General features: G+C 45.0%; 1 protein-coding gene across 1 annotated transcript in view; it reads left to right on the top strand.

The window, feature by feature from the left end:
- kiaa1549la (KIAA1549-like a) overlaps positions 1–20,508 on the top strand; it is a 335,236-nt gene that overhangs the window by 94,457 nt on the left and 220,271 nt on the right. Inside the window, exon 2 of the mRNA XM_038807890.1 lies at positions 16,348–16,755. Within this exon, the coding sequence (XP_038663818.1) occupies positions 16,348–16,755 (408 nt within the window). The remainder of the gene's footprint in view (positions 1–16,347; positions 16,756–20,508) is intronic.

The following is a 20,508-nucleotide window of genomic DNA, read 5'->3' on the forward strand; positions in this document are numbered from 1 at the left end:
GTGGTATACTGTCATAGCCTCCTTGCTGTTCACTTGAGGTTGCCAGACCTTCATGGTCTTGTTCATGCAAGGACTGCGCTCTGGAGTCTTGCGTTGCTTCCAACGTGGAGTCTGTGCACGTTTTCTGCATCTGCAGCCCTACCTTCGCCTCGTGGTGAGTATTGGCGCCTCTTTTCCCGTTCTCTCTTGTGTCTTCCTCACAGTATGTTTGAAACTTGTCCAGGACAAGTCCTAAGTGCTGTTGTTGGTAGTCATGGATTTGTTGAGTTGAACTATGTAGATTTAACAGGGCACTCCTGGAACCATGTTGTGTTATGCTTCTTCATTTAGCATTAGCTGCTTCCTTGATGTATACTCTGACAAAGGAAGCTTCAGACTTGGAAAACATCCTTAACTCATCTGGTATCTCTCTATGCTGACCTCCAGAAACACAATGTGTCAAATTTTTGTGAAAATCGGGTCTGTCTTGAGTCCATTCATGGATCCGAGATACTATGACAGGCAAAGAGTCCATGAAGTTTAGAGTGGCGACCACTTTGTCCGCCCACGAGGGATGATGTAGGGTTAGTTGGTAAACTCAGTGCGTCGCCGTTCGCTATCTGAATCCCAGGCCGATGCGCGAAAGAATATTTATAGGCGGCCAACAGCAGAGCCCAGCGTGGATCCTCATGGAGGCAATGGGCTGGACTGCTTTGTCCTCCTTAAAAAGACAGAGTAAAGCCTTATGGTCCGTAATATTAGTGGAATGGTGGCCGTAAACGTACTGGTGAATTTTTTTCATTGTGTAGACAACCGCCACACCTTCCTTTATGATCTGTGCATGTCTTTGTTGTGCCGCAGCCAGCATCCGAGAGGCGAAAGCAATCGGCCGTTCTCCATCCGATGTGTCAGGACAGCCCGAATACTGTAAACAGATCCATTGCATGTGACGAGGAAGGATTTGGTGGGATCCTAGTGGTTCAGTAACCCATAAGACGATAACTGCCTTTTCACCTGCAGAAAAACTGTTTCCTGTAGTTTCCTCCACGCCCACACCTGGGCAGGGATTCTCCGAAATCCGACGGCCGTCTCCGTGTCGGCACTGGTGCATGTGCGCGACGGCCGTCTCCGTGTCGGCACTGGTGCATGCGCGCGACGGCCGTCTCCGTGTCGGCACTGGTGCATGCGCGCGACGGCCGTCTCCGTGTCGGCACTGGTGCATGCGCGCGACGGCCGTCTCCGTGTCGGCACTGGTGCATGCGCGCGACGGCCGTCTCCGTGTCGGCACTGGTGCATGCGTGCGACGGCCGTCTCCGTGTCGGCACTGGTGCATGCGCGCGACGGCCGTCTCCGTGTCGGCACTGGTGCATGCGTGCGACGGCCGTCTCCGTGTCGGCACTGGTGCATGCGCGCGACGGCCGTCTCCGTGTCGGCACTGGTGCATGCGCGCGACGGCCGTCTCTGCGCTGGCGGCGCGCAACATGGCAGAGCCCTACAGCGGGCCCCACGCGAAAGTAGGTAGGCCTCCTCTAGATTGCGAGCACCCGCCGATCGGTTGCAACCGATCGTGGGCCTGGATGCCATGGAGCCCCCCCCCCCCCCCCCCCCGTAGTCTGATCCCCCCTCCCTCCCCACCAGGACGGCCACCGCGGTCGCGGGTTCCGAGCCCCCGCCGGGTGGTACCAGGTTGGAACAACTCCGGCGGGAATTCGGCCGGTCGACTGTGGGGTCCTCTTTCAGAGGCCCCCCACAGGCGCCACATCGACCCATTGGTGCCGATTATCCGGTCGGAACGGCGCGGCGGGAATTTCCCGCGTCAACAGCAATTCGCCGACCCGGCGCAGACTCGGAGAATCCCGGCTCTCATTCTTCTTCAAAAGGACATGTAAGGGGGCCAACAGGGTCACAATGTTTGGGATGAACTTGCCATATTAGTTGACAAGTCTCAGAAGTGAACAAAGTTCTGAGGCATTTGGGGTAGTGGGATCCTGCTGGAGGGCACGCACCTTGTCTGCGGCGGGTTGTAAGCCTTCACGGTCCACCCGGTTACTGAGGTAGACCCCCTTACATTGAAGACAGATTTCACCCGTCGCAGTGACACCAGACTCCGAGAAACCTTTCAGTACTACCTCAAGGCTCTCTAGATGCTCTCGTTCAGTCGTTCCCATGACCAGCCCGTCATCTAAGTAAACAGCCACGTGTGGCAACCCTGTCAGCATGTACTTCATTACTTGTTGAAATGTAGCACAGGCAGAGGACACTCCGAAAGGCAGCCAGATGTACTCGTAAAGTCCTCTGTGTGTACTTATTGTAATATATTTCCGGGAGGTCACGTCTAACTCAAGCTGTAAATACATGTGCTGTAAGTACAATGAAAGAATAGAAGAGAAATTGGAGAAGTTTTGGGTGGTGTTCAGTGTAAGTGTACGAGGCTTCATTGGGAGCTTTATGGTTGATACAATGTCTACACTGCTCAGAGTGTTCTACAGAACTGCTGGAGGAACATAGGAGTAGACCATTCAGCCCCTCCAGCCTGTATTGATAGTAAGTTAGACCATGGCTGATTTGTATCCTGACAACATTTATGATAGATGCAAGAAGGATATTGATAGTGACGGTTGTGTACAACGATATGTCATAACACAGAGGCCAGTAGTGTAATAGCAATCACTGGATGGATTGAGTTACTTTCACCTTTCTGCTGATGTTTTATTATCCGGTAATGGCATTGACATAGGCTACGTTGAAAACTTATTGGACAGAACTGGAGTTTCACATAACCTTGCTTGCTCTGTGAATTAGTAGAGATGTGATGTAGAATGAATTACCTGTGAATTTGCTGTTTGTTTGCCGTTATTAGCAACTGCTTTTCCTCTTTGGTTCCTTTTCTTTGTGTCAGGTGGTACATTTGCTGCATTACAACTAAGACCACACAGGAAAACTAATGGCAGTGACGTTTTTGGGGACCTGCTGAGGACATGAAAGGCACTATATAAATGCATTTTCCAATCCCACATTGACATGTACCCACCACTCATACCATCCTGGATAACCACGGATAATGTATTAAACACACTGGCTATTTTGGATGATTCAGTAGGTTCTTACCCTGCGCTTACCCATTTAACACTCTTGCTGATTTCAAGTAAAGACAGCTGGAGCTCAGTGCTTGGCCCTCCTGCCTCTGCATCAGAAGGTGGTGGGTTGGAATCCCCCTCTATCGACTTGAGCGCAAAAATGTAGCGTGTTACTCGTAGTGGAGTACTGAGGGAGTCCTGCATTGTTGGAGGTGTTGTCTTTCAGAGATGTGAAATCAAGATCCTACTGCTCTCTCGAGTGGACGTAAATGATCATGTGATGCTATTTTGAGGACAAGCAGGGGAGTTCTCCATGGTGTCCTGGCCAATATTAATCCCCCTACCAGCATCCCAAAAAACAGATGATCTGATCATTGTCACATTGCTGTTTGTGAGTTTCCTCTATGCAAATGGTCTGCTATATTTCCCACATTACAATAGTGACTACACTTAAGAAAAAGTACCTCACTGAGTGCAACGTGCTTTGAGACAACTTGAAAGATGCTATAAAATGCAAGCCTTTTATTTGACTTTGAGCAGTTCCAATCTGCTGTTTGCACTTTGTTAAAGTGACAAGACTGTGGGTGGAATTGCTACCAATTAGCGGAGGTGTTGCAAAGTGAGTTTCTGCTTTTGTTAAATATGATGGTTGCTTCGCTTTACAATTTCAATATCCACCATTTATCGAGGGTAAATGCATTCACTCCAATGTCATTATCATTGTCAGAAATACGTTATGCACTATGTCCTCTCACTAAGAATGATTGCATGATTAATTGAGTTGAAAGAACAAAAGACTTGAGTTTGTATAGCACCTACCACCACCTCATGGCATCCCAAACCTTTTTACAGTACTTTGCTGAAATGTAGTTACTGCTGTAATATTGCAGCTAATTTGTGCACATCAAGCTCCCACAGGCTACGAAGTGATGATGCCCAGATATTTTTAATGACGTTGGTTGTGGATAAGTATAGGCTGGGACAATAGGAAGAACCCGCCCTGTTCTTCGCAGTAGTGCCTCAGAATTTAGTGCATCCACCTAAGAAGACACATTTAGTTTAACATCTGGTGTGAACGACAGTGCTTCTGTCAGTACAGTACTTCCTCAGTCCCTCACTGGGACTGCCAGCCTAGATTATGTGATCAAGACTCGAACCCACCACATTCTGACTTGGAGGCTGACACCTATAGCGAAGCAAAGTTTATTTTTAAAAACGCTGCTGGCACGCAGAGATGTCGGATCCCACACTGTAGCCACATACCCTAGATATTGGGGTATGTTGAGAAATTATCCTGGATCTCTTGTCTAAAAGCTGTGGACTTTCAAATCCGATCCTTCTGTTCTCATTCAGCCAGCAGTCAGCTCCCTGCCAAAAAACCAAGCGGCACCAACCGAGCTGCCATCAACTCAAATCTCCATCATTGGCGCGTGTGCTGTGCCACATGTTATTTATATTGCACAACGCTTTATCCTTATTGTCCTTCATTTCAACATGTGTTTATTGTGGGGATGTCCTTTGCTTCAACCACTGCATTTTGCAAACAGATTTATCCCCTTTAATCCAAGATCAGCAGATCATCTCCATTCATTGCTTGTGGCTAGTCAGATCATAGAATTGTACAGCACAGAAGGAGACCATTTGGCCCATTGTGCCTGTGGTGATTGTTTTAAAGAGTCGTCCACTAAGTTCCACTCCCTTTGAACCTGCATATTTTTTCGTTTTTAAGTATGTATCCACCTCCCGATTGAAAGGTAATGGCGGAATTCGAGTTGTTCTTTTTAAAAAACTTGTTCGCATCTTGGCGTCGCTGACAAGACCAGCATTTATTGCCCACCCCTAATTGCCCTTGAGAAGGAGGTTATGAGTTGCCTTCTTGAACCGCTGCCGTCCATGCGGTGTAGGCACACCCAAAGGAACGGTGACATAGTTCCAAGTCAGAATGGTGTGTGGCTTGGAGGGGAACTTGCAGGTGGTGCTGTTCCCATGCATCTGCTGCCCTTGCCCCTCCATGTGTAAGAGGTTGCATGTTTGGAAGGTGATGTTGAATGAAGCTTGGCATGCTGTTGCAGTGTATCTTGTATTTGGTTCACAGTGTGGCGACAGTGCCGCTGGTGGTGGAGGGAGTGAATGTTTAAGGTGATGGATGGGTGCTGATCAAACGGGTTGCTTTATCCTTGATTGTGTGGAGATTTGTAAGTGGTCCATTGTTGGTCGTTCTGGGTGAGTGCGCTTAACACTCGATTTGGCTCTGTTTCTTTACTTAGCTCTGGAGTCGCCAGGTATCGTTAAGACACCGCCACAAGTTCAAGGTGAAGTTCAAAGCAATAAAACCATACACCAATTAGTAAGTCCAAACAACTGAGTTTATTATAATACAATTATAATAACTACCCATGCACACGCTAAAAGGATTAAACTTATTCCTACCACTAAATAAACTAATACTTATCTCGAAGGAACTGCCGGGTCAGGGAATAAGGCCTCTTGCTCTGCTCTGGTCTGCAGACTTCAGGTTGGTATGAGTTAAAAGGGGTCAGGAGTGCCTATCTCTGGTAGCGATCGTTGTGAGGCACTTACTTGCTGGTGGCTGCTGTCCGAACCCTCTCCTCTCTCTTGTTCAAGGTCTTCTTGGCAAAAGCTGGTCGAGGTGCTGGTCCACGGAGGAGTGTTGGTCAAAGAGAGAGAAGGGCTGGACGAGAAGACTGAACCATGTGTGGGACCTGTCTTTTATAGGTACCAGGGATCCGCGCCCCTTTGGGCGGACTCCCTTACCTGCTTGGAATCGATTGGGTCTCTTCCCAATCGATATGTTTGAATCCCCCCAATACTGAGGCTATTCCTTAGCTACTGGGCGGGCCTTCAGGCTCTTTGTTTTCGAACCTTGCTGGTGCCTGAGTGTCTGGTATCCTTTACAATGTTGCAGTTGCTTCCCCAATTCTGTCCATTGTCTCTGGAATCGTTCCATTAACATGCTAATTATCCCGGTGATTGCCTCATTAGTATGCGGAATGTTCGTTTCGGTGCTGTCTGCTTTCTTAGCAGACAGAATCCACACCTGCTTGGTGCAGCCTGCTGGGGCTGCAAACATTGTCCATTTTATCCTGTATGCTTTGCGTTCCTCCATTTTGTATTCAGGGAAATGGCCAACTTCGGTGGCTACACCATGAGCTGCATTTTGTTCTACTTATGCTCTTTGTTATGCTCTTTACTATGTTAGAGATGTTACCGAAATGCAAATTGTTGTTGTTGCAATATATTCAAAATTAACTTCAGTTTGCTGAGCAGCTTCTCCGTTAAACTGTATTTGCGAAACATTCATATTTCATCTGCACTAAGCAACAACATTTTTCAGATCAGTCATTCGATGTCAACAATTAGTCCTGCTGGTTTATTTTAGAAATAAAAAGATTGACAATATTTATTGAATTGAAACCCTTCTTTCATCTGGATTTGCTGCCCAATAAAATTACATTAGTACATTGCGTCAGCTTTGACAGGGCATCAAGTCAAAACAGAAGCCCCTAAATCATTGGTTACAAAGCAAGCTGGAGGCCAGGAGGTGAATGAGCTGTTGAAATCCCCGATAGATGGAGGCGTGCAAATGGATTTTATAACTGTGACTATGTATCTTCCAAAACCGCGACCCTTACCATCTGGAAGGACAAGGACTGCAGATGCATGGGAACACCTCCAGCCACACACCATCCTGTCTTAGATCTATATCGCTGTTCCTTCATTGTCACTTGAACTCCCTTCCTGACAGCAGCCCGCTTGTTCAACACCCATCCACCACCATAAACATTCACTCCCTCCACCACCAGTGACACTGTAGCCACACTGAACCAATACAAGATACACTGCAACAGCATGCCAAGCCTCATTCAACAGCACCATCCAAACATGCGACCTCTTACACCTGGAGGGACAGGGCTGCAGACGCATGGGGACACCACCTGCAAGTTCCCCTCCAAGCCGCACATCATCCTGACTTGGAACTATGTCACCGTTGCGTCCGGGTGTACCGACACCACATGGACGGCAGCGGTTCAAAAATGTGGCATACTGCCACCTTCTCAAGGGCAACTAGTGATGCCCAGATCTTGTGAATGAATACATGTTTAAATACGGACACATGGCAGGTTGGGTGTTCGGAGGTCCTGCTTCTTGACCAATCTTACTAGTGTTTACTGCGAACATCATATACAGTAGTACTTAAATATTCCCTAAATCCTAACCTTTTAATTCTATTTTGAATTCCCCAGTTATCAATTCACCTTGTGTGGGGTGCCAAATATCACGATAATTGAATTTAAACACAAGATATATAAAGGATTTCCTATTTAAGCCCCTGCTTTATAACTATCTTTATAGGGATACTGTCTATTTTTGAAAGAGGGTATTTACTTTTCCAAATGTGAATAAATATTTGAAGATAATTTGGAACAAAGCTTGCAACGACCATTAATTATCCAAATCTGTGACATGGGAGAAAAACCATTAAGAGAGCACCATAAATTAATTAACAGTATAAATATCTGCTAACACACTTCAGACACTTAACAAAAGATATGGGCTGTACTGTGGTGTGAAAGCCTTTTAATGAAAGCAGTAGGAATATATTATTCAGAATAATAATAGAGTTGGGAACTCACCAATGGTTCACCTCAAATGTCCAGACCATGGTCTGAAGGTTAGATTATAATCACGGCAGGAGCTTGGAGTCCAGGATTCTGTCTCAATTCCCTTATATATATTTACATTTGTTAGTGCAGAACTGAGTATTGTTGTATAAAGAGTCTTTTTTGTCAAAGCTTTTCTACTTGCACTCATCAGGACATTTTGCAAGAATACAAATCTAATGGAGAGAACAAATTTATACAGGACATTTTGCAAGAATACAAATCCAATGGAGACAACAAATTTATACTGGGTGTGAACAGAGTGCTGATTGGTTCGCAGATGGATTCTAATTGGCAAAGGCATTACCATGGGGAATGCACCAGTTGTTGGTGACTGACAGTTAACTACCAAGCATTGTTTGAAATGTAAACTAGACAGCCGGCTCTGATTAGTCAACGCATTGCCCTGAGGAAACCAGTAAATGACTGTCACTTATTTTGTTTAGCTGAAAGAGGCACAATATGTGTTCACGCTTTTTCTGTCTGTAAAGAACAGGGCCCTGTGTATTAAGATATTTGGCTTCCAGTACATGCAAATATGTACCACACTGCGAGCTCAACTGACAATCATAAATTAATTGTCAGCGTAATTATTTGCACACAGTGGAATCCCATCTAATGTTGGCACCAGTGTTTTGGGCATTGCAAGCATGGGCTGGCTGAGTAAGGTCTATACCTTGCCCATTACAAGCAGTGGATATGATCCGGCAGTCTTTGGAATGTACGGCCTACATACCTGGCATCATCCTGGCACTGATGTTCATATACCACGTTTGTGTGGAAGGCAGAACGTCTTTATAGCTTGATGGCAGCATTCCCTTCGTGGTGAATACTACTTGTGTTGTAGCAGCATGGAACTAGCTTCACCTGTTGCTCGAATTTTGAGATACTTTGCTCTTCCAGGGTAATCTGAGATAGAGTGGGCACTTTTTATGTCTGAAACTGATGCCCTAGTGACCCATTCATGAGATTGCGCAATCGCTGTCTTTCAGATGAGGTTGGAAAATGTTTTCGGTCCTATGGTTGTAAAAGGCACTGTATAAAGGCAAGCCTTTCTTGTGTTGTTGCCTCATCAATGAATGATTGCTTAGCTCAGTGAATGAGTGCTGCTGAGCACACTGAAATAACCTGGTATTTGAAGTGTGTGATAAGTGAAAATGAATGGCCTGCAAAGGCAGGGCATAGAATTTCCTTGGAACTGATCCCTCTTTGCCACTGTAACTTCCAAGTGAAGTATGGCAGAAATGCAAGTTGGAGTGGGAAATTCTCAACGGTAAGCTGTGAGTTTTCCTGAAGTCAGGTAAGTAAGCACTAGCCTTTACTATCTATTGGTTTCTCTGAAATATCTCAAATTGCTTGAAATAGAAAGAAGCAGGAATGAGGGGGCTTGAGTTACTTGTTCAGTGTCATTGGAGATTTTTTGCATCCACTAGGACAGGCTGATGGGGAGTCACTTTAATATTACAACCAAAAAGACATCACTCTGTTCACTGTGACACTTTATCAGTGCTGGGGTGCAGGGTCAGCCGTGCTATTAGGTCCAGACTACATGAATGACTGCTCATTCGATATCGTACAGATTCAGATCATGAACTTCTCTTATCATTTTACACAGACACGTGACAGAGGTAAAGCCATCTGTGTTTGTGAGCGGGTCCGGTATAATCCAGACCTGAGGTGGTAAATCTTCAGGAGCCTTTCGGCCAGAAACACTCGCATTTATATGGTGCCATTCATGACCTCAGGGCATGATTTTCTTACTGACCTTTGCAACCCATTGATGTATCTTTTGCAGCGTCGCCACTGTTGTAGGAAACCTGGCAGCTAATTTGTACAGCAAGATTCCAAAAAGCAGTCGGGAGATCAATGACCACTTTTTTGGGTGATGTTAGTTGAGGGATTATTGTTGATTAAAACTCCCTTTCACCTTTGAAATAGTGCATGTCCACCTGGGAGGGCAGATGAGTGAGTGGGAGGGGGATGCGCGGCGGGCGGGGGGGGGGGGGTGCAGGGAAGGGGTGGCGGTTTCTCAATGTTTCATCCAAAAGGCAGGACCTGTGACAGCACAGCACTCCCTCAGTATGGTGCTGGAGTGTCCACTGAGTTTATATGCTCCAGTCTCCGGAGTGGGGCTTGAACCCACAATCCTCTGACTCAGAGACACTGAGCCAGGTTGACGTTCGCAGAGAGCAGTTACAACATTGATTGCAACATCAAGCTGGACGAACGTATGTTCGTATTCTATGGGAGGCATGAATGTGGGGTGGACGTTACAAGCGGATCAGCCAGGATCTTATTCAATGGTGAAGTAGGCTCGAGAGACATGCTCCTAATTCATGGGTTTGTATGGATCGTAGCTAGTTGGAAATAAGACAGAAAACGGTGGAAATACTCGGCAAGTCTGGTGGAATCTCTGGATAGAAAAACAGAGTTAATGTTTCAAGTCAATGCGCTTCCATCAGAATACAGAAAATGCCAAAGTTATTTCACTTTTTAAGCAATTGCAGAGGCAGAGAAAGTGGGGAAGGTGGGAAAGAGCAAAAAGAGAAATCTGCGAGTATATGATCATAGAATCATAGAATTTACAGTGCAGAAGGAGGCCATTCGGCCCATCGAGTCTGCACTAGCCCTTGGATAGAGCACCATACTTAAGCCCACAATAAGCGATTTTCATTTTAATTTCATTTTCACACCTCCACCCTATCTCCATAATCCAGTAATCCCACCTAACATTTTTTTTTGGACACTAAGGGGCAATTTAGCTAGGCCAATCCACCTAACCCGCACATCTTTGGACTGTGGGAGGAAACTGGAGCACCCGGAGGAAACCCACACAGACACGGAGAAGGTGCAGACTCCGCACAGACAGTGACCCAAGACGGGAATAAAACCTGGGACCCTGGAGCTGTGAATCAACTAATTGCTAACTGTTGTGCTACCATACCACATCATGGTGCAAGGCAAAAGGGGCGGGTACTGGGACAAGTAAAATAATAAAAGATGGGTCCAGAGGAGGTGTGTGTGGTGGAGGTGTAAATGGTCAAAACAGAATTGTTTGCAAAAAGCTGCAGTTCAAAACGAATGGGGACAGAAGTATGTTCTGAAATAGTTGAACTCAGTGTCGAGTCCAGAAGGCTGCAATTGAAAAATGAGGTATCGTTCCTCCAGCTCACTCTTGGCTTTGTTGGAACACCGCAGGAGGTTGAGGACAGAGAAATCAGAGAGGGAGCAAGATGTTGAAATAAGTTTGGGCTCATGCTTGTGTTCTGCCAAATGATCTTCCCAACACAGAAGAGAATGAATCATGAGCAGCAAATGCATTATAGTAACTTGAGAGGAGTACAAGTAAATCACTGTTTCACTAGCTAATTGAAGAGTATGTGGTCAATTTCGTCTGAAAATAGGGAGGTGGAAAAGATGGAACTCAGCCATATTCCGGTTTCTGATAGCACTTAGATAAATTGACAGCAGAAGGATGCTTACTCTTGAAGCAGGACTGTTTTACACCAATTCATCGTTGACCAGCCTTTCAAAAGGCAATCAGATGGTGTCCGAAGTAAGCTTTACTTCTGCATTTAGCTGTTGCATCGGACTATCTCCTCCAATGTATAAACCATTTTTTAAGACAGCAACAACTGTAAATATTCATCTGTCTTCTAAAGCCTTACTGCAAAAGTGTCATTAAAAATAAGGTTGCGGTGGCTGGGCTGAGCTGGAGATTTTAAAGCCTCCAGCAGCCAGGTCTGCTGCAAGTGTCAATTATTTTGAAATCACAGTGACCTAAAACTGTCACGACCTGCATCCAAATTAAGCCTACTACTGTACAAGCAGTCCAGCATCGCCTGAGAGTGTTTGACTGTCCAATAGACATGGGCACTTAGTTTCAGTTGGCTCTTGGGTAACTTACAAAGATTAATTCTTGGGATGTGGGCGTTGCTGGCAAGGCCAGCACTTACTTCCCATTCCTGGTTGCCCTTGAGAAAATGCCGGTTTGCCACCTACCTAAATACAAGAACATAAGAATGTGAGAAATAGGGGCTGAAGTGGTTCTTTTGGCCCTTTGAACCTGCTCCACCATTCGTTAAGAGCATGGCTGATCTGAAACTTCACCTTCCAGCACCATCTCCGTATCCCAAAATTCACTCAGCATTCCAAAAGCTATAGAACCCTGTCTTGAGTGTACGTAACAGCTAAGCATCCACAGTTCACTGGTGTAGAGAATTCCAAAGATTCACTGCCCTTTTGAGAAATTTCTTCTCACCTCTGCCCTCAGTGGCTTTCCGCCTATTCTGAGATGATGAGCCATGTTCCATAAATATTTTGACACACTGCAGTCCATGTTATAGGTACCGTCACAGGGAGGGAGTTCCAGATTTTTGAACCAGCGACAGTGAAGGAACAGCAATATATTTCCAAGTCCAGATGGTGTGTGTGGCTTGGAGAGAAATGTGCTGACAGTGATGTCGCCATGTACCTGCTGCCCTTGACCGTCTAGCTGAAGGGTCAGCAACCCTCTTTGATCCAAAGAGTCTTTTTGAATAAAATTTGCCTAAAAGGCAAATTGTCAAGTATTTTTGGTGGAATGGACTATTTGTCTATCTGATAAATAAAATACATATAGCTGCATTGACCTTGTGTATCAATAGCACCAAAAATAAAATATTAAATAGATCTAACTCTGAATTATTGCATTTTTGATGGGGAGTTTTTATTACAAGTTTGTCAGTAAATTCGGCAAAACAAACTTTAATTTAAGATGTGTTGCATTAAGTCAATTCCTCTGGCTACTGATTCCTTTGATTAAAAAACACCCTTCATTTTACATTCAGGATAATTTATTGTTGCAGCTACTTTAAAAACAATAATGGTTGGAAGCATAACACCTGTTCCTCGAACCAAAGGTATTGGCGGGGATTCTCCATTTGGGACACTTTCCTGCTGGGGCTGAATCACACCTGATTTGCACTCACGCCCACCTCCACCCTCACCAATCAGAGACCCCCAAATTAAAGAGACACCCACGAGAGACCCCCTAATTAAAGATACCCACTGATTAGAAAGACTTGTACCAGAGCCTCCCCCCAGAGGAGAGACCTCGGACTGGAAACCCCCCCAGAAGAGAGGAAGAGCAGTCCAGACAGAGGCAGTGAAAGAAATCACTGCTTTAAAACTCACCTGGGCAATACACCACTTGGCTCAGATAGAGGAAGCAGTATCTGTCAATTCCTGGAAACAGAAAACCAGTCAGCTGGGTTTAAACTTCCTCCGATCCCGTTCCAATACTCCGGTCCACTGCTGATGTTGGGACTGCTTGAGTGGCTTTGAAGTAGTCGGCTGTGAAACTAACAGAAAACACTTAGCTCTCTTTGATGTGGTCCAAGCTACATCAATCGTAGCTTGATGTTTATAAGCATAGCAATTAGTTTCACAGCCAGGTACTTCAAAGCATACAAGCGTGACAGGAGATAAATGAAACAATGCAGACAACTGGGGGTGTGTGGAAGCTGTCAATCACAGCCTAGGGAAAGCAATTTCACACAGAGATGAATGAAAGGCTTGCAGACCAGAGACCTGAGGTGGGATGGGGGTGGTTTCGAAGGCACTGTTGAAGCAGCATTGACATGTTGCTACAGTGCATCCAGTCAAACCTTGGAAGCTATTGACGATGCCTTACAAATGCTTCCCTTCCGACTGACTCGGAGGCAGGGAGGGGAATCAGGAGGGTTGCTTCAAGGTGCAAAATCTGTAAGTTTGAATTTTTTTACTGCCCTGCACGTTGAGTTTCAGACTTTTATTTGTATGATTCCTACCCAGCCAACCTGATTGGTAGTCAGTAGAAAGCCTCTGCCCAGCAGGAATAAAAACAAGTAATAACATAGAAGGACTTGCACTTATATAGTGTGTTTCATGACCACAGGACATCATAAAGCACTTTACACTGTCACTGTTGACAGTAGGGAACTCAGCGGTTAATTTGTGCACAGCAAGATACCACAAACTACCAGATAATCTGTTTCTTTTGGCGTTAATTGAGTTCAGGACGCCAGGGAGAACTTCCCTGATATTCTTCAAAATAATGGCATTGGATCTTTTACATCCACCTATCATGAGACTATCGCTTTAAGAAATGTTTGGCTGCTCATATTACTGCAGTGATGTCAGAGTGTGGGTGGAGCTGGGCTGTCTGTCAGCTTTTTACTTTCGTTTTAGGCTGTTTGCTGCAGGGTGTGTTTTAGTTTTGTTTTCAGTGTTGGAGCTGAAGCCAGTCAGAGCAGGTGTACTGTTGATCTCTCTGCTATGAAAAGAATATCTCTTGATCATTTGGTGAATTCAGAATTATTAAAGGTTCTCAGTAGTGAATGTAAACCTAATGTGCTTCTGTTAAAAGGCTTTTCTTTTGCCTGCTGGATGTTGTTTGGGAAGTTATTAAGGACTACTTAGTGTTGTATTCTTTGGGGGTTGTATTTGAATTGATGGTTGCTAAGATGTTCACTGTATGTTTTAAAAAGGTTAACTTGAGTTCATAGAATAAACATTGTTTTGCTTTAAAAAATACTTTTCCATTTCTGCTGTACCACACCTCATAGAGTGGGCTGTGTGCTCTCCATACCACAATCTATTAAAAGTTGTGGGTCAGGTGAACTCCATGACACACCTTGGGGTTCTCTAAACCCTGGCCCATAACACACCTAAAGAGGCAGGGGCCTCGTTGTAACATCTCATCCAAAATACAGATCTCCAACAGTGCAGCACTCCCTCGGTACTGCACTCGAGTGTCAGTCTGGATATTTGTGCTCAAGCCCTGGGGTGGGAATGGAACCCAGAGCCTTATAATTCAAAGGTTACCAATTGAGCCACAGCTGTCTCTCAAGCGGGGTTGTTGAGGGGCTGTTGAGGGACTGCGATTGCATTGGGGGCTTTAATCATGGAAGGGTAGAAGATGATGGTTAGGAGGATCCTACTGCTGGCTGGGGAGGGGGGAGGTGCGGAGGGGAAAATGATGATTGGCAGGGGCAGATCATGGTCTGACGATGTCTGATCACAGAGTTCGGGGGCAGTGGGCAGAAATCAGGAGGGGTGGCATAGTGGTTGTGGAAGGTTAGAGGGTGGTCAGGGGTGTTATAAACAGTGTTATAAATGGGCTCACTTGATCGATTCAGCCTTTCTCACCTCTTTTCTTAAGACCTGGTAAAACCTGGTCTCCTGTGGCTAAAAGTAGTTTTACTATTCTTGCTGAGCCTCATAACTTTTAAACAAAACAATATGAATTTCCCAGTGATCGATGGAAAGAATCACAAATTTTCATGATTTAAGACTTGTACATTAACAAACAACCAAAATCAACATCGACTAAACATTTCTTAAAAGACAACTACAGTATTATACCAAACCACAAGGTACTGCCCCATTAACTAATTAGCTCAACCAAAAATACTTTAAGCCTGTCTGCATGTTATACTATAATCTCAGCAGATATGTACCCTTTCCAGCAGTCTCCCTTCTCACTGCCAAACCAGGGCAAGTCTTCAAAAGTCCTTTGAAATGTCCTTTCCTCAGTCTTCTGAGTATCCTTGAACTTATTTTGAGTTGCGAAATCCACTCCACAAGTCTTGTCTCTTTGAACAGAAAAACAGTTTTCCTTGGCATCCTACTCAGTGGCTAACTCTAAACAGTATTTTCCCCTGCTACACACAGCATTACGTGTTGTTTCCTCCCTCTCTGCATCTCTGAATCTGGGTGTCTCTGTCCACAGAGACGAGCTTTCCTCCTTTTGTGTCATTGTGTGAAAACTGGTACTTGATTTTCTATAGATTTCATCCTGGGCCCCTTTCCCAACCAACTGACAACCAAATCAAATGGGCTTGTCTCCAGGCAAGTTTGGTATGATTTTGCCATTCTCCATCCCAGGACATTCTGTTTTAATGTAAATGAAGGGAGACAGTTTAAGCATAACCATCTCATAAAGTATTGCACTTGTAACAACAGGATCAGTATTAAAACAAAGGGATAAAGCCTTCTTAAAATATTTTTTGAAAACCTGTGAGAGGATTGGCTGGGCTCCCTAAGTCCTGCCTCTGATGGTGGATGGGTTTGAGGCAGGTTGGGCTCCTATTTTGGATTTTTAGCATTTTGAAACCCTCACACAAATCAAACCTACCTATTTTTGGTTGAGCTGTGGGCGGGTGGGGTGGTGGGCGGTTAAAATTCCTCCCAATGTTTTGCGGTCTGTCTCTAGTTTTTAAAAATAATTGAACAATTGGAATTTTTATTGCAAGTCAGATTCAAGCAGATGAATGACTTTTAGAAGGGAACTAAATTAACATTTAAAGAAAAAAATTTCAAGGATATGAGGAATGAGCAGCGAGGAAGGGATTTAAAAAGCTGGCATGAGCACAACGTGCTGACTGATCTCCTTTCCTGTATATTCTACATGTTTGCGCGTTCTGCTAAAGGGCTGTGTTTGATTGTTTGGTTGCATGTAAAAGGTCCAATTACACTACTTGAGAAAGGACTGCAAGTTTCCAGATGCCCTGATCAATACATTGATGACAAAAGCAATTGCTTAATCACTTGATTACTTGTTTAATCCAATACTGCTTATCTTACAGGACCTGGGATGATTTACCAGCTGCTAGATCTTTCTACCCCATTGCCTCCGCCAACACAGCAGTCATTTGAAACATCTCATTTACCTCCAGTGTGGCCTTGGACTTCTCGACCTCTACGCCAACAAGTGTTGTCCTCTTACCTGCAATCTTCTTCAGATGTCAAAGCTATGGGAACAGAATCAGTTGAGGAAACTATCACCATCGAAAGTGACCATCTTACATTTCTGGTGACAACTCCAGAGATGGATAAAAACACTGCCATGGACATCGCAACAACATCGAGAGTGACACCTCCCCAGCTCTCTCATGGCACTGAAACGTACACACCTTGGCATACTTCTGAATTATTAACATCCAGACCAGCGGATGGAGAGACGCTGGTAATCCATCGGCACAAAGCGTCTTCAGGTTTGATTCCAGATTCCACTTTTCCCACTCCATCCAGACCTCCATCAATTCTATTAATGGCCAGTGCTGCAGCACTTTCTGTAACATCTCCTGTTACTCCGTCAGGCTTCCCATATTCATCCTATTCATCAACAATGGTATCAGATCACAGTCTGACAGTAGGTTACGAGGGTCCCCAGTCCACTGTCCTGAATACCAATTGCCCAAAGCCAAAACAGAAAGTAACTTGTTGTCAACATTCTCTAACAAGGTGGTACGGCACCACAGTGGTTAGCACTGTTGGTCATGGCGCCAGAGTCCTAGGTTCTATTCCCAGCCTGGGTCACTGTCTGTGCGGAGTCTGCACGCTCTCCCCGTGTCTGCGTGGGTTTCCTCCGGGTACTCCAGTTTCCTCCCACAAGTCCCGAACGATGTGCTTTTAGATGACTTGGACATTCTGAATTCTCCCTCTGTATACCCGAACAGGCGCCGGAGTTTGGCGACTAGGGGTTTTCACAGTAATGTCATTGCAGTGTTAATGTAGGCCTATTTGTGACAATAATAAAGATTATTATTACATGCCTTCATCAGAGCCTGCAGGACCTGCAGTTAGAGTCTAACTCTAACATGCCAGAGTGGTTCAATGTTGATCACTGCTACTACGTCTCCTTCTCCTTCTTTAATATTTCCAGCAGACTTCGCTTAACCTCATCCCCGCCTTGGCCCATTTGCTTCTGAAACCCTCATCCATGCCTTTGTTACCTCTAGAATTGACTATTCCAACATGTTCCTGGCTGATCTCCCACATTCTACCCTTCGTCATATGGAAGTTATCCAATTATCAGCTGCCAATGTCGTAATTTGCAGCAAGTTCCATGTACCTGTCACCCTGGTGCTCGCTGAATTACGTTGGCTCCAGTCAAGCATTTCTTGACTTTAAAGTTCTCATCCTAAATTTCAGGTCCCGCCTTGATCTTGTCCTTCCCTATCTTCCTCAGATCCTCAACTCTCCAAGATATCTGCCTTTGAAAGTGCTGTCCAATTAACTCCCCTTCCTCGCTGCTGTTTCCACATATTCCTGAATTTTTTTCCTTTCCAATATTCATCCAATTGTCTTCTGAAGGTCATGATTTATTTGTTCGAATCTGCCTTGTAATAAAAATTCTATCAGTTCAATTATTTTTTAAAATTAAAATGGTCCCTACCACATTCGGAGGTTTTTAACAGCCATCCCACCCCTCCCAACTCTGCAAAAACAGGCAAGTTTGACTCACGTGGTGGCTAGAAAAGCTAAAAATCTGAAATTGAAGCCCCACTCACCTTTACTTCAAAACCACCCACTTTTGGGGCAGGGCTCAGGGAGGGCGACCAGTTCTGCCTCTTGAACATTCCTATTTAAAAACATTTTTTTTTAGAATACCCAATCCCCCCCCCCAATTAAGAGGCAATATCGTGTGGCCAATCCACCTACTGCGCATCTTTGGGTTGTGGGGGCGAGACCCATGCAGACACGGGTAGAATGTGTAAACTCCACACGGACAGTGACCCAGGGCCGACTTAGAAACCCGTGTCCTCGGCACCGTGAGGCAGCAGTGCTAACCACTATGCCACCATGTTGCCCCTCTTGAGCATTCCTGACTTTAATTGGTCCATGGTCATGCCTTCACTTCCCTTGGCTCTATCATTTGGAATTCCCTCCGTAAATCTCTCCACTGCTTCACAATGCTTGAAGATTAACCTCTTTGACTAAGCTTTGGTCATCTGACCTAATATTTCCTACCTGACTCAGTGTCATATTTTGATTCATAATGACTCTTGTGAAGAACCTTGAGGAACTTCATTACATCAAAGTTGCTACACAAATATATGTTGCTGAGGATTAAGGAACAGGTGGCGTAGATTTAAAGTAATTCGCAGAAGGAGTAGAGGCGAGTTGAGGAGTAATATTTTCACCCAGAGTGCTGGGGTTTGGAACTTACTGCCTGAAAGCGTGTAGAGGCAGAAAACCTTACTACATTTTAAAAAGACGAGTTGAGTAAGAACTTGAGTTGCCATAGTCTGCAGGACTATGGATCAAGAGTTGCAATTAGGCTGGGAAACTCTCTTTTTACTGGTACAGACATGATGGGCCAAATGGCCTCCTGTGCAGGAAATTACTATCATTCTATGAACACTGAAAAATCTATATCAGGTTACCCCTCAATCTTTTGCTAGTTTTCAAATCCTTTATCTTATTTGCTGTCCTTCCCACGAATTCTAGGCGTGGCCTTTCTTGTTCACATTTGTAGTCACACTTTGCTTTTTATATTTTCAATATTCCCTCCTGGAAAATTAAACTCCATGAAAAGCACCACCATTGTGTCCTCTTATTCAGAGTCTGATATTCTTCTGCACAATGCTTGTTCTTGGAAGTGCAGGTCTTTGCTCTTCTTTGAAATAGTGACCTAGAACCTGAAAGGGCGGACAAGGTTTAAAATCTCACCTGTGAGGAAGCACCAACAACATCACAGTACTCCCTTAGCTTGTGCCAGGTCTTCGAAAGAGCTATACAGATAGACCCCCTACCTTCCTCCCCCCACTATACACTTTCCCCCAAACTGTGTAATTCTTATCCATTTCAAGTAGAAATCACGATTTGTAAATTTAAGGTACCGAATGCTCCGTTTCCAATTTGGCAGCTGGTACATGTCTGGGCGCAAGAGACCACCACCTCATTTGGTGTTCACAACCATAATTTTTCACCCAAGAAGTAGGCTCAATGATGTTTGATTTCTCCCCCATAATCTTAGCATGACTGCAACTTCTGACTCAGCGGAGTCGACTTTCATGATGTCAATCGGGCAGGTATCCTTCATTGTCCATGAACACAGATGATGTGGTCAGCGCCATTTTGACAAATGGATGCTCAAAGCGTTGCCTGTTTCATGCGATAATCTCCTTTGAATGAGGGGATGCGGGATCTAATGATGTAAATGAGAACCCAAATGCTGTCTTAGATCAGTACCGTCAGTGCTTGCATTGTGCTCGTGCTCCATCAACTTCCACGGGCAATGGAAGCGAGGAAGCCTCACCAAATCTAGGTGCTGAGTTTTTTTGTGGTTTGCTTTGCCCCAATACCCCTGCTGTCCACAGTCGTGACTATCCTACCCTCTCAGCTGAGCCCCCCCACAACAGCTCTTTCGCACCCACCCCTTCCCCAAGACTTACCACGTTGACAGCCACCTGACACAATCTTGAGGCCTCAATCCGAAGAGCTGCACTGGAATGCATATTTGGCTGCTTGAAGCTCACTTGCAAGATTTATAGGCCTAGGGCCTTTTGTTTGGGGAAGGGGTGGGATGGGTGTCGGTGAGGGTGGTTGGCGTGGGGGTGCTGATGGTTCTTGGGAGGGGGGGGCTAGGGATAGACCTCTTTATCATTGGAACAGGCAGCCAACTAATTGTCAAAATAGATCTCTGTTTATTTCAATTGATCACAGAAGGGGGCCATTTGGCCTAATCTGCTTGTGCTTGCTCTTTGAAAGAGCTGTCCAATTCGTCTCACTTCCCCTGCTCACTCCTCCGAGCCCTGCAATATTTTTTATTTCAAGTAGTAATCCAATTCTCTTTTGAAAGTTACTGTTAAATATATATGCATCCACCATCTCACCTGTGATGTATTCCAGAATTTCAGATCATACTGTGTTTTAAAAAAACTCTCCACCTCTCACATCTCCAAATCATCTGCATCTTTAATATCACGGTTGACACAAGAAACAAAATGACTGGAGTTAGC

Source organism: Scyliorhinus canicula, chromosome 9 (assembly GCF_902713615.1).
Source record: "Scyliorhinus canicula chromosome 9, sScyCan1.1, whole genome shotgun sequence".
In the NCBI taxonomy this organism is placed as follows: Eukaryota; Metazoa; Chordata; class Chondrichthyes; order Carcharhiniformes; family Scyliorhinidae; genus Scyliorhinus; species Scyliorhinus canicula.